This window comes from Chiloscyllium punctatum, chromosome 27, assembly GCF_047496795.1.
Source record: "Chiloscyllium punctatum isolate Juve2018m chromosome 27, sChiPun1.3, whole genome shotgun sequence".
NCBI lineage: Eukaryota > Metazoa > Chordata > Chondrichthyes > Orectolobiformes > Hemiscylliidae > Chiloscyllium > Chiloscyllium punctatum.
This window is the reverse complement of record NC_092765.1, coordinates 24,811,055-24,825,678: the sequence shown is the minus strand read 5'-3', so window position 1 is coordinate 24,825,678 and position 14,624 is coordinate 24,811,055. Positions and strand designations below refer to the sequence as shown.

The following is a 14,624-nucleotide window of genomic DNA, read 5'->3' as shown; positions in this document are numbered from 1 at the left end:
GACGTGGCCGCGGCGCTCGATTATCGCGTCATTTCCGCACAGGGCGGCGGCGGCGAAAGGAAGATGGCGGCGGATAGCGAGGTGAGGGGGGAAGGTGCGGTTCCTGTCGAGTCCTGCCTGGAGTGTGTGTGTAAGGAGGAGGAGGTGGAGGGAACGCTAATGGAGTAGTGATGTTGAGTTGTGATGAGGAGTAACCGGAGCTGAAGCATTAACTCTGCTTTTCTCTCCACGGCTTCTGCCTGACCTGCTGAGTTTCTCCAGCGTCCTCTGTGTTTGTTTCAGATCCCTATATCCCTGATGAAGGGATTTTGCCCGAAACGTCGATTTCGAAGCTCCTCGGATGCTGCCTGAACTGCTGTGCTCTTCCAGCATCACTAACCCAGAATCTGGTTTCCAGCATCTGCAGTCATTGTTTTTACCTTGTTTCAGATGCCCCCCCCCCCCCCCCATCCGCAGTCCTTTCTGAGTTTAGAACAGTGGCATGTCCGATAGCGGCGGTGATCTTCACGGCCTAATAAATACATTAATATTTACAAAAATAGGCTTGTTGTTTAGATTAGATTCCCTACAGTGTAGAAACAGGCCCTTCAGCCCAACAATATGGGCGACACGGTGGCCCAATGGTTAGCACTGCTGCCTCACAGCGCCAGACACCCAGATTCAATTCCTGACTCAGACGACTGACTGTGCGGAGTTTGCACATTCTCCCCGTGTCTGCGTGGGTTTCCTCCGGGTGCTCTGGTTTCCTCCCACAGCCCAAAGGTGTGCCCGAAGTGTTAGGTAAAGGGGTAAATATACGGGAATGGGTGGGTTACACTTCGGCGGGTCGGTGTGGACTTGTTGGGCCGAAGGGCCTGTTTCCACACTGTAAGTAATCTAATCTAAAAAAGAGTCCACACCGACCCTCTGAAGAGTAACTCAGCCAGACCCATTTCCCTCTGACGAATGCACCTATCACTATGGGCCATTTAGCATGGCCAATTCACCTGACCTGCACATCTTTGGATTGTGGGAGGAACTGGAGCGCTTGGAGGAAACCCATGCAGACTCTGGGAGAATGTGCAAACTCCACACAGATAATCACCCGAGGCTGAAATTGAACCTGGGACCCTGGCGCTTTGAGGTAGAAGTGCTAGCCATTGTGCTGCCCCGTGGTAAAAGAATACTAATTACCCGAATGTGTCAGGACAAGAAAAGAAACTCCAATCATTATACTATTAATTAAAATATCCAGGTTAATATTGAATACACAACAAAGTCTGTTTGACTGCATTGCTGATTTTTTTTTCCTTTACATTACCTTTGATTGATAAGCTGCATTCTACAGGTCTCAAATATGGGCATTAGGCTTGAATGCTTAATAATGGTATGAGCTTTACTGACTTTAATGGTTCTCCACTGACGTGTGTCAACAAATTCCATTTGTATAGTACCTCAGACAATGCAGGTTTGAGTGCCAGCTATGTAATCTCAGGTTAAAGGGTCAGCCACCTAGACTGAGATGAAGAATGACTACTTCATGTAGAGAATGCTGAGTTCTTGGAATTTTGTACCTGTGACTGCTGTAGTTGTTGACATTAAGTATATTCAAGCCTGACGTGTAGCTTTTTGGTTTCTTAAGGGAGTAATTAAAACTGGATACTGGCAGGAAATTAGAGTTGGCACCAAAGATTTGCCAGAATCTTATTCTGCAGGGTCAATAATCTGCATGACATACTACTTCCTTTATTTTTTGTAACTCTGTGGATTCACAGAGGTATGACAGACCCCATTAAGTGCATATAATTGTCCTTTTCTGACTTTTTCTGTGAAGTTCTGTTCTTTGCACTGGCCTGTAGAATCCTGGCCTTTCTTACCCAGGGCAGTATCTGTGTTCTATAACCACTGACTTTCAGTGAACACAATGAGCTTACTTTCTTATCCAAGGTTTTCTCTGCATCAAACTACATTCGGAAGCTATCTTATTTTAGAAATAAGTTTGAATTTCTGCCTGAATTTTGTTTTTTTTAATATCTGCAGGTCCAGGACATTCCTTGCAGCAGTGGAGAGCCTACAATTTCAGCAGCAGAGAAAAGGGAGGAAAGACTGAAGAGATTTAGAGATCTGCATCTTAAGCGGGTGAGAAATCACTGGCTACATTATGTAGTATCTTGTATACCTCACTGACTGAGCTGGTTTTTAATGGAAAAAGCAACCAGTAGCTACTAAATGTATTAAATCAATGCAAACTAGCCAATAAGAGAAATATGTATGAATTTAATTGTATATAAAATTCCTTTGATTACTGAGAGGTAAGTCATATTGGGACCGTCTTCCTGTCATGTTAACTCATTAAAGTATATGGTACTTCTTAATTGACCATTGTCATATTGTTTGTGCATTGTTGCTGATTTATGTTCAGCATAGGTAACGTAGATCACGTGGTTGTTAGCAGAAGATATTCCCCAATCTGCTGTGCAGTAGTTTGTTTTGAAATTGGGAAGGCTGTTGCTAGTAACTCAAACATTTTGGGATCTTATTGGTAAGATGATCACAGACCTAAAACCTTTGCCCCCTGAACCTGATGGATTTGCGTCCTTGGGTTTTAGCATAAGTATCTACAGAGGTAGTGGATGTGTTGGTAGTCATAGAGACTTGCAAGACTGCCAGTGTAACATCTTTATTCAGAAAGGGAGAGGCACAAACACTAGGTATTTATAGGTCAGTTAGCTTAACATCTGTCATTGGGAAACTGCTAAAGCCTATTATGAAGAGTGTAATATCAGGGCATTTTGAAATGCAGAGTATAAGTAAGCAGAATCAACTTGGTTTAGAAAGGGAAAATCATGCCAGACAATATTGTTGCAATTCTTTGAGGAGTTAACAAAGAGAATGGATACAGGAGAACCAGTACATTAATATGTTGGGATTTCCAAAGGGCATTCAATACAGTACCACCCATAAGCCTACCTTAACAAGGTAAGAACCCACACATTGCAGGTGGTACATTAACATGGGTAAAGGCTCCTGTGACACAGCAATAATGTCCTAACATCTGACATCTGAACTGTGATTAAAAATGTTTATTAGCATTAATATTTTTAGAGGATTGGCTGCCTAATAGAAGGCAGTGAATTGGGATAAACATGACATTTTCAGGATGGATACCTGTAACTACTGGACTGCCATACTGATTGTTGTTGGGGTCACAATTATTTACAATATATATTTATGACTTGTTGGAAAGTGAATGCGCAGTCACCACATTTGCAGAGGACCCAAAAATAGGTGGGAAGATAAGTCATGAGGGTGATAAACTGCTGTTTGCCCCGTAGACTATGTGAGTGGGCAAAAACATGGTAGATGGAATATAATGTGGGAAAATGTGAGATTATGCACTTTATCAGGAAGAATAGAAGAGCTGAATTTGTTTAAATGGCGAAAGACTACAGAAACCTGCAGCATGGAGGGATTGAAATTTAGCAGGTAATAAAGAATGCCAATGGACTGTTGGCCTTTATTTCAAAAGGAAGGGAGTATAAAGTAGTAGAATCTTCCTAAAACTTTACAGGGGACTAGTCCGATTGCACCTGAAAACTGAGAGCAGTTTTGGTCCCCTTGCATAAGGAAAAGATACTGGTTTTGGAGGCAGTCCAGGGAAAGTTCATTAGGTAGGGAGTGGAGGGATTTTCCTGGGAGGAAAGTTTGATTAAGTTGGACTTGCACTCATTGGAGTTTAGGAGATTGAGAGGAGATTTTTTTGAAAAATATAAAATTGTTAGGGGGCTTGACAAGATCGATATAACGAGGCTTTTGCTCTGAGTCTAGTACCAGAGGTCATAATCTCAGTATAAGGAATAGTCAATTCAAGAAGAAATGAGGAAGACTTTTTTTTCCCCTCTGTGTGGGTTATGAATCTATGAAATATTATTATCACAATTGTTGCAGCTGGGTCATTAATTTATATTCAAGGCTGAAATAGGCAGATTTTCAATTAGTAAGGGAATCATATGTTATGGAGAAAAGCCAGGCAAGAGAAGTTTAGAGTTGTGATCTCATTCAGTGGCGGAGCTGATTTAATGGCTTGAAAGACCTAGCTCAGCTCTACCATCTTATGGTCTTCTGTTTAATCTGCAGACTCTACTGTATGTGACGCAGTTGATGCTTGGAGTCTCGGTAGATGATTTGAGACTGGGAGGTTTGTGTGTTCTCTGATGTGTTGCCTTTGGTTTTGTAGGTTCCTGATAAAGTCTCTAAATCAGTTCACTGGATTTCAACATGATTATCCTTCACTCTAGTTGGTCGCAAACCAGGGGCTCCCATTGTAAATGGAGCTGTTTGACCTCTTCAGTGATTATTTGAGGATATTCCCAAAGCTTTTCTGTTGTCCTTCTGGTAACTACCTGATCAAATTGCAAGTAGTTTAATATTGTTGTGACTGCTACCTCCTTTTAAATGTGAATTTGGAAAGTTATCGTGTTATGACAGTGCACAGGCTCTTTAAAAATTCTTGCATTTCGGACATAAGCTGCAAAAGTCTTTGTTCCTTTATTCCCAGAATGAATCTCGGAAATTGAATCATCAGGCAGTGGCAGAGGAGGACAGAATCCTGAAATTACCAGCTAACTGGGAGTCTAAAAAAGCACGATTGGAATGGGAGCTGAAAGTGGAAGAGAAAAAAAAGGTATCCACAATATTTTTATCTCTCATTGAGTATCTGAACTGTCAAGTTCCGTGTTGCTGAACAGAAATCTCAGAGTGCAGGTTCATAGTTCCTTGAAAGTAGAGTTGCAGGTTGATAGGATAGTGAAGAAGGTGTTTGGTATGCTTTCCTTTATTGGTGAGAGTATTGAGTACAGGAGTTGGGAGGTCATGTTGCGGCTGTGCAGGACATTGTTAGGCCACTTTTGGAATATTGCATGCAATTCTGGACTCCTTCCTGTCGGAAGGTTGTGAAACTTGAAAGGGTTCAGAAAAGATTTACAAGGACGTTGCCAGGGTTTGAGGATTTGAGCTATAGGGAGAGACTAAATAGGCTGGGGCTGTTTTCCCTGGAGGCTGAGGGGTGACCTTATAGAGGCTTATAAAATCACAAGGAGCATGGATAGGATAAATAGACAAGGTCTTTTCTCTGGCATGTGGAGTCCAGAACTAGAGGGCATAGGTTCAGGATATAGAAGGGACCTAAGGGGCAACCTTTACACGCAGAGGGTTTTAGATTAGATTAGATTAGATTACTTACAGTGTGGAAACAGGCCCTTCGGCCCAACAAGTCCACACCGCCCTGCCGAAGCGCAACCCACCCATACCCCTACATTTACCCCTTACCTAACACTACGGGCAATTTAGAATGGCCAGTTCACCTGACCTGCACATCTTTGGACTGTGGGAGGAAACCAGAGCACCCGGAGGAAACCCATGCAGACACGGGGAGAACGTGCAAACTCCACACAGACAGTCGCCTGAGGTGGGAATTGAACCCGGGTCTCTGGCACTGTGAGGCAGCAGTGCTAGCCACTGTGCCACCGTGCCGCACCGTGGTGCAAGCATGGAATGAGCTGTCAGAGTAGGTGGTGGAGGCTGGTACAATTACAGCATTTAAAAGACATCTGGATGGGTTTATGAATAGAAAGAGTTTAGAGAGATATGGGCCAAGTGCTGGCAAAAGGTACTAGATTAGGTTGGGATATCTGATTGGCATGGACAAGTTGGACTGAAGGGTCTGTTTCCGTACTTTACATCTCTATGACTCTGTAAGTCCTTTGTAGCAATTCACAAATTGGAGGCTAAGGACTAAGTTTTTCTTTAAATTTCAAAACAAAATTCCCTTTGATCTTGTGATACAAAGCATCTCACCATCTGGAAAAATATTGTCTGAATTATGAAATTTGTTCCATCTTCAGTTTACCAGTCACTAAACCAGCATTTATGCTAACCTTAAGCATTCCTTGAAAGTTTGAGATTATAAAGTATATCAATATTTTGCATTGTTAGCTACTTAAATGGCAAGTACATGACTTTGCTCAAAAAAGCAGAGCTTTTTGTCAATATGGCTTTCACATTTGCCAATATAGCAATCACAAATACAAAGAAATCCATTTTGTGTGAAAGTTTGGACCCATTCCTCCGGAAGTATAATATGGGACTCTAAATGCAATTCTCTTACTTCTAATACAGAAATTACATAAAAATATAAGTTGTATGTTTGTGGGGCAGGAATTGTATTGTTATTGCTATTTGTGTTTAATCAGCTCATCCAAATACATCTCTAAATATTTCATTATGATGTAAATTGAAATGAGAATCTTGGAAGTAATCAAACTATGAAGTGCAGTTGGGTATTTAATCTGATAAAGGTCTGTTTTTACAGTATCAGCAATCCAGATGTTTATAGTAGAATGAATACTATTGTTGCATGTAACTGCAGAAATGCCACAGTAAAACTAGGTCTAGGGATGCCACCATGCAATCTGTCCAATGCAATCTTTTTCAGCAAGTGTATAAAATTAAATCTTAAAATTGATTCCCACAAAGGGGCGTCATTTAGCCTGATATTAGTTTCACAACAAAGAGCAGTAAATACATTTTTAACTCTTGTGTAAAACTCAATGTTTCTTGCCTTCTCCAAATTAATTGGAGCACATTTGTTTGGTCTTTGACAAACTAAAAAGTGCATCAGCATGAAACAGTTATGTATAATGATTCTAGAGCAGTGATTTCTATCTCTATTTCCTGCTTTACCTTCTAGGAGTGTCTGGAGAAGGGAGAAAATTATGAACGAGTTAAGCTATTGGAAATAAGTGCTGATGATGCAGAGCGATGGGAAAGAAAGAAAAAAAAGAAAAATTCGGATCCAGGTTTTTCAGGTACTTGGCTTCAGTGACCATTCACTGCTTGAAATAGTGTCATTTGTCCATTAATAACTCTTCAAAAATATTTTGGTTTTATCAAACTTAACATACTGTGGTTTTCAAGGAGTTGTTTGATGACCACTTGGTACTATAGCAGCATGTCCTTACCCACTTTTTCTAGACAGCATGCTCCAAAGGATCAGACTGGAAAAGCATTGGTACAGCCCAGAATAAATTAGTGATTCTGACAGTGTATTACTGCTTTAAAAATAATTCAATACACTTTAGTGTGCAGGAAGTTTTTGGAAAAACATTCTGCCACTATTTGTCTCCTAAAGGCCTTCTCACTTTGCTAGTGTGTGGCTTTGTGGCTATTCTCACTTAGTGGTTATTATTCATGTGTGAACTTTAACAATGAGTATTTTCAGAACCTATCTGTCCCCCAGCGCATCCATGTGCCTGCATCAAATAAAGTCGGATCTGCTGTTATGCACATTTCGCACTTGAAGAATTTAGACCATTATTTGAAGAAGGTGAACTTTTCTTATCTGTATTGGCTTCAGTGTGATTCCAGTCCCATAGCTTTAAATGGTACTGCTAATACACAATTTTCACATAATGCAGGATCTCACGGGAACAGAGCTATTGCGTTATGTCAGAATAGATTGTAGGAGCCACTGGACTTGAATCTGAAAGAGAAACTCTGCCTGGCTTTATTCTCCCTCTATTGCCATTTCCTTTGAGATATTGAAGCTAATGGTAACAGGGGTATTGCTACACTGATTGAGATCAGCTAATCCAGCTCAAATTATTAACTTGGGTTTGTATGGTTCAACCACTTTTAGAGAAAATCTTCAAACATCCTAATTAGTAACTTTTCTGCTGGAATTCAGTGTAAGAATGGAACGAACTGTTTCTATAAAATACCTGATTTAATATCTGTATTAGACTCATTGTTACTGAAATTTCTGCAAGCATCATTCAGTAGCTAAAAGCACAGGCAACAAACCTGTTCTTGGTCTTCTGCCTTTACTACTTCATAAACAGCTGCTATGATCTGGATAAAGATCTGCACGGTAAACTCAACAGCAACAATTTGTATTTATGTAGCACCGTTAATAAAATGTGCTTCACAGATGAATTATAAAACAAAATACAGCACTAACCAAAATATGACCAAATGAAATGAGGGAACATGGTAGCATGTTAATGAATGGATAATTGGGTGAGAACTGGATATTATAAGTAATTAGTGGATGAGAGTTTTGTTTGGAGAGAATAATATGATCTGTATGGATTTCAGTAAGGCGTTCGACAAGGTTCCCCATGGGAGACTGGTTAGCAAGGTTAGATTTCATTTAATACAGGGAAAGCTATTCAGTATACAGAACTGGCTGAAAGGTAGAAGGCAGAGGATGGTGATGGAGGGTTGTTTTTCAGACTGGAGGCCTGTGACCAGTGGAGTGCCACAACGATCAGAGCTGAGTTCACTACTTTTCGTCATTTATATAAGTGATTTGGATATGAATATAGGAGTTATAATTAGTAAGTTTGTAGATGACACCAAAATTAGAGGTGTAGTGGACAGCGAAGAAGGTTACCTCAGATTACAACAGGACCTTGATCAGATGAGCTAATGGGCTGAGGAGTGGCAGATGGAGTTTAGTTCAGATAAATGCGAGGTGCTGTATTTTGGAAAAGCAAACCTTAGCAGGATTTATACACTTAATGGTAAGGTCCTAGGGAGTGTTGCTGAACAAAGAGACTTTGGAGTGCAGGTTCATAGCTCCTTGAAAGTGGAGTCGCAGGTAGATAAGATAGTGAAGAAGGCGCTTGGTATGCTTTCCTTTATTGGTCAGAGTATTGAGTACAGGAGTTGAGGTCATGTTGTGGCTGTACAGGATGTTGGTTAGGCCACTTTTTGAATATTGCATACAATTCTGGTCTCCTTCCTATCGGTAGGATGTTGTGAAACTTGAAAGGGTTCAGAAAAGATTTTAAGTAATTAGTGGATTAGAGTTTTGTTTTGAGAGAACAATGTGATCCGCATGGACTTCAGTAAGGCTGTCGACAAGGTTCCCAATGGGAGACTGGTTAGCCAGGTTAGATCTCATGGAATACAGGGGGATCTATTCAGAATACAGAACTGGCTCAAAGGTAGAAGATAGAGGGTGGTAGTGGAGTGTTGTTTTTCAGACTGGAGGCCTGTGACCAGTGGAGTGCCAGGGTTGGAGGATTTGCAATACAGGGAGAGGCTGAATAGGCTGGGGCTGTTTTCCCTGGAGCGTCAGAGCCCTTATAGAGGTTTACAAAATCACGAAGGGCGTGGATAGGGTAAATAGATAAGGTCTTTTCCCTGGGGTAGGGGAGTCCAGAACTAGAGGGCATAGGTTTAGGGTGAGATAGGAAAGATATAAAAGGGACCTAAGGGGCAACTTTTTCACGCAGAGGGTGGTACATGTATGGACTGAGCTGCCAGGGGAAGTGGTGGAGGTGAGTACAATTGCAATATTTAAAATGCATTTGAATGGGTATATGAATAGAAAGGGTTTAGAGGGATATGGGCCAAGTGCTGGCAAATGGTGCTAGATGGTAAATGGTTGGGATATCTGGTCAGCATAGACGAGTTGGACCAAAGGGTCTATTTCCGTGCTGTACGTTTCTAAGACTCTTAAAGGTATAGTCACAGGATCCCTGTCTAACCAAACTTTTAACTCTATAACATGCCATCTGAAATGGCCTAGCAAGCAACTTATTGTAGAGATATTCAGGAATATCACTTAAAGACATGTGATTCATTACCAAATACTCTGATGCGGCCTTAACTATAACTTGTATTTTCAAACTCTAGAGAATATGTTGAGGTTGTACAAGAAATTGGTGAGGCCTCTTCTGGAGTACTGTTACCAGTTCTGGTCTCCCTGTTCGAAGAATGATATGCGAGGGAGGGTTAAGAAGAGATTTGACAGCATGTTGCCGGATATGAGGGTTTAAGTTGCAAAGAAAGGCTGGGACTTTGTTCAGTGGAGGAGAGGAGGTTAAGAGGTGACCTTTAGAGATTTATAAAATCATGAGTGGTATAGATAGAGTTAATGGTGGGTCTCTTTTCCCTAGGATGGGGGATTTCAAGACTGAGGGCATATTTTTAAGATGAGAAGGGAGAGATTTAAAAAAGACATGAGGGACAGATTTTTTGCACAGGAGCCAGTTCGCAGTGGAATGAACTTCATGAGGAAGCAGTACGTGCGGGCACAGATATAATTACACTGTTACAATTACACAGTTACAAGACATTTGGATAAGTACATGAATAGGAAAGGTTTGGACGGATATGCACCAGAAGCAGGTTGGTGGGACTAGTTTAGTTTGAGATTATGTTGGGCATGGACTGGTTGGACCGAAGTATCTGCTTCTGTAGTGTATGAGTCTCCTGATTGTATAAATGATTTTTGAATCCATCACAGTTGTGCTATACTTTTCTTCCTTTTATTGTAAAACAAAGAATTCTGGGGTGACAATTTTATTTCAGTCTTACATTTCAAGAACATTCTGAGGTTTACCAGGCTGAGCCTTTTTCATTTGTAAACAAAGAAATGTGAGATTTTTGTAATGTTTCGTTTAATTACATTATCACAGACTTGGTTCATTTCTGATCTAGGTTTGTCATTCGAACATCAAGATGCTGGTTAGACAATGTTTATATTTTTATTCCAGACTTTGCAGCAGCTCAGTTCCGCCAATATCAGAGATTAGTGAAGCAGATTAAACCAGACTTGGAGGCATATGACAAGCAGAAGGATGATGCGTGAGTCACTTTTTAAATTTGTGCCTTCTGATCTTCATCCTATTCACTGACCAAGGAAGAAAATAAAGGCAAATGTTATATAGAACCACTAACCATAAAGATAAGACTTATCAGTATAACACTTACAACAAATTCAATAAGGTATGTCTTGTTTAACTGGAGTTTAAAAGTGTACTAACTTTTTTATAGATAAACACCCTCAATGATCATGAAGAGCTCATTTTTATATTTGTGGAATGTCAAATTTCTCTTGTCCAAGAAGTTATAACATCTAATGGGCAATTACCTGGCATTTGGAACATACCAACATGATCCCTAGCTGTGTGACTCCACATGATTCTAATTTAATTGCGTTGATAAATTACCAGGATTAAACCTTGCTCTAACTCCTAGTTAATTATAAAATTGATCCCTCATCACTCTGACATCCCCCTCAACTACCTGCCAGAAAACCAACAAACCCACAGGAAGCTGATGCCGCAGCCCACATATTTCCCCACCAACATCACCCCAGTCCAAATGCTGCCCCCTGCTCCCAACAACATCTGATACACTCTGCCCTGTCACCCACCTGGCATATTTTATCATGACCCACTTAGCTACCTGTTACCCTACCCCTACCCCATCCTATATCCTCATTTACGTTACAAACTTTCAATTTCAAAGTAGTTCTCATGAACTTACTAATATTTGTTGTTGCCCAAATGCTGTGTACAAAGTCTATAAATCTGCATCCATACTAGACTTTAAAGAACTCTCCCCAGGTTACATTCAAAATTGTTATTGTCTGTCTGAGACCTTCAGTTCTTTAGTGACTAAGAAAGCTGTAACTTGCTTCCATTGACAATGACTTGGATGTTCTTAAATTTTACTGATGGGATGTGGGTGTCACTGGCTGACCAACATTTATTGCTTGCCCCTAGTTGCTCTTGAGAAGGTGTGGTGAGCTGCCGCCTTGATCTTTAGTGTACTAAATGCCTTAGGGAGGAAATTCCTCGATCTTGACCCAGAGACAGAGAAGGAATGGTAACATATTTCTAAGTCACGATAATGAGTGGTTTGGAAGGGAACTTGCAGATGGCATTTCTGTGCATCTGCTGCTCGACTGGAATGAAGTGGTCGTGGGTTTGGATAACTAGAAATACTGAGTTTAAAGAAATAGTGTTGTGCAGTAAAGGTACTAATTTGAATGCAATTGTTTTGTGGGTTTCTGCTAGGCTTGAATTAATGTGCTAATTGCAAAACCTTTCTACTTAGGAAGTACTTTTCCTTTCTCATGAACAGTTCACATTTCACTTGGTTTTCAAACAGTGGAAGAACTGATATCATTAGTTGCTTTTTTAAAATTATTATTGAAGTTACATCACATTTCTCATTGTATTAAGGGGATTGCTTTTGTATTTCTTTCCAACAGTGGGGACGAGTTCTACGCAACTGCAAACAGTCTAATACATGGAACTCATGTTCCATCCAAAGCAGGTGTGGACAGGCTGGTGGCAGATGTTGAAAAGCAGTGAGTGTTTTTATAGTTTTAGTGCCTAATCTGTGTTTGTAAAATGTAACTAATACAGAAGGAATTAATTTTGCAGAACTGGAAAGACAGAATAGTAGCATACATAACTGATATAAACTAATAGTCATGGTTTAGTTGTGATAATGCTGTGTTAGGAACTGATAGGGTGCTGATGAAAGTGTTGAGCTATCTTGTGTTTTAACCAACTTGTACCTCACTGTAAATTTCAATAGGTGTGACTAGACAATGATGATAGATAATCCAGGTGTGGCCTATAATAGTTTGCACTATTCTCTAAGATGCTGCCAGGGATTGGTGACTTTTTTTTAAATTACTTAGCCTACCTGATGTGTCTGTGTTTAGCTGGAAGACTCCCAGTTTCCATGTTGCTCTGATCTGTGGATTGGTGAGGAATGTGCATCAAATTACTGGACAGACCCTATGGGGATGTTGGCTGGTTCTGAATATTAAAGTTGTTTCCTGGTGCCAAGGCTGGCATCCAGAGCTCTAGAAGGAGCTAATTCCTCCTCTCGTCTCAATGACAGCTGTCGGGAAACAAATCCCTTGAATACATTATCCAAGCATGTCTTTTCCGGCCAGGAAACCCAACACAGTGAGTCTCCATGAGGCTGTTGCTGAACTGGAACAAATAAGCTTGTTCTTTTACAGTCGTGATAGGAGTACTTTTCTGAAAGTACTCCCCACCCCCATTCCAATGAAATTTCCCTGTAAAATTCTAATTACAGCCATTGAATGAAAACGCTTCAGGAGCTAACCAGACTGTCAGAATACAAGGCAGTCAGACAGGTTGCACAAAGTATTTCCGAGTGTCAGTACCTCACTTACAATGTCTCCTTTGGGAGCCATTGGAGAAACTGCATTCCATTGAGATACTAAGAGCTGCAGTTCCTATGTTTGTCGAGTGTGTTGAGTGTAATTCATGAAATAGGATTGTCTGTAAATACACATCTTTCTACCAAGAAAATTATCAGTAGTGTTGGCATCATTGAGACCTTTCAAATCAGCACAGATAACAGAAGTTTCTCCTGGGCAGTTGTTTGGTATATCATTCTGCTTTGTGTTGTTATTTGCTGTAGTATAAAATGTACCTCATTTTTCTTCCCAGAATTGAGAAGCGTGCCAAATACAGCAGACGTCGTCGTTACAATGATGATGCTGATATTGACTATATTAATGAGAGGAATGCCAATTTTAACAAGAAAGCAGAACGATTCTATGGAAAATACACTGCAGAGATCAAGCAGAATTTGGAGAGAGGAACTGCTGTCTGACATGTTTTCTGAAAAGATTCAAATTGCTTACGCTTTATGCCATGTAGAGATTATGATTTTATCCTGGACTGATGTACAAATTCAACCTTTTACTGGTGTTACAAAATATTTAATGCAATGAACATCACTTGTGATCTCTAACAGAGAGTCTGTATGTCATATCATTTACTGGAATATGCTTTTCTGATGACTGCCAATGTTTATAGTGTCATCCTGGATTATGTCTCCATGCAGAGTGTTTTTTGTGACTTGTTTTGGACTATCAAGCAATTAAGATTGTTTGACTTGTTATCTATTCGTTATTCAAAAGGAATTTGGTATGATGTCTAAGATGATTTTGTCAAAGTCTTAGTCATTTTTTGCTTCTTATGAAGATTGAGGATACATTGTTGAATAAAGCTTGCTTTTATCAGTCATGAAACTATTTTAATTGCAAGCGTTGGCAAAATATTGGTGAATACAAATGTAAAGCTTCTGTAAATATATTCAACAGAAAACAATTGTCACTGGACACCAATCTTTGCTAACGAAAATTTGCTTTTCTGTAAAATGTATTCAATGTAAATATCCTTGTAATAGTGTATGGATAAATTGTACAGATTAAATAAGCTTCACATTAACTTAGCACATGTTCCTAAGTTATTTTCAAATTTTGAAAGGAATTCAAATACATTTTCTATAGAGTTCTTTGGAAAAGACTTATATTTTAATCATTTGTGGGGTATGCAAGGACAGTCCACCCTAATTACCCTCAAAAAGGTAATGATGAGCTTTCATCGCTGTCTGTGTAGGATGGGTATTAGCAAGTCTCGAGAAGATTTGTAGCTCAGGTTGAGGTCTGGATGTAGGTGTGCTCGTTGAGCTGGAAGGTTTGTTTTCAGATATTTTGTCACCATACCACGTAAAATCCTGGGTATGGTTATGCCCACTATTGGGGAGGGTGTTCCAGAGTTTTGATCTGGTGACCACGAATGAACAGCAACATAATTTCAAGTCAGGGCAATTTGTAACTTTCAGGTAATGGTGTTCCTATGTTTCAGCTTCCCTTGTCCCTCTTTTCCGGACTTTGTCTAAAATGCCAACTTTTCAAGACAGCACAGCAACAAAACATCAATTACCTACTTATTTTTTCAAAATTGACGAAAAATAAATGCTTTCTGTTTTCATGTTTGTAATCAGCAAAA

The 14,624-nt window shown here is 40.0% G+C and overlaps 1 protein-coding gene across 1 annotated transcript; it reads left to right on the top strand.

Annotated features, from left to right (window-relative positions):
* Positions 1 to 3: 3 nt before the first annotated feature.
* syf2 (SYF2 pre-mRNA-splicing factor) lies at positions 4 to 14,060 on the top strand. Its single transcript, XM_072548352.1, has 7 exons — positions 4 to 81; positions 2,020 to 2,118; positions 4,538 to 4,663; positions 6,728 to 6,845; positions 10,545 to 10,635; positions 12,050 to 12,148; positions 13,275 to 14,060. Exons 1-7 carry the CDS (start codon positions 64 to 66, stop codon positions 13,438 to 13,440), a joined length of 717 nt encoding a protein of 238 aa, XP_072404453.1. The 5' UTR covers positions 4 to 63; the 3' UTR covers positions 13,441 to 14,060.
* The last annotated feature ends 564 nt before the right edge of the window (positions 14,061 to 14,624 follow it).

Bases quoted from the DNA above. Each gene is read 5' to 3' on its own strand.
- syf2 (XM_072548352.1), top strand. The intron at 2,119-4,537 runs GTGAGAAATCAC...CTTTATTCCCAG, and splicing joins GAGATCTGCATCTTAAGCGG to AATGAATCTCGGAAATTGAA. The intron at 12,149-13,274 runs GTGAGTGTTTTT...TTTTCTTCCCAG, and splicing joins GTGGCAGATGTTGAAAAGCA to AATTGAGAAGCGTGCCAAAT.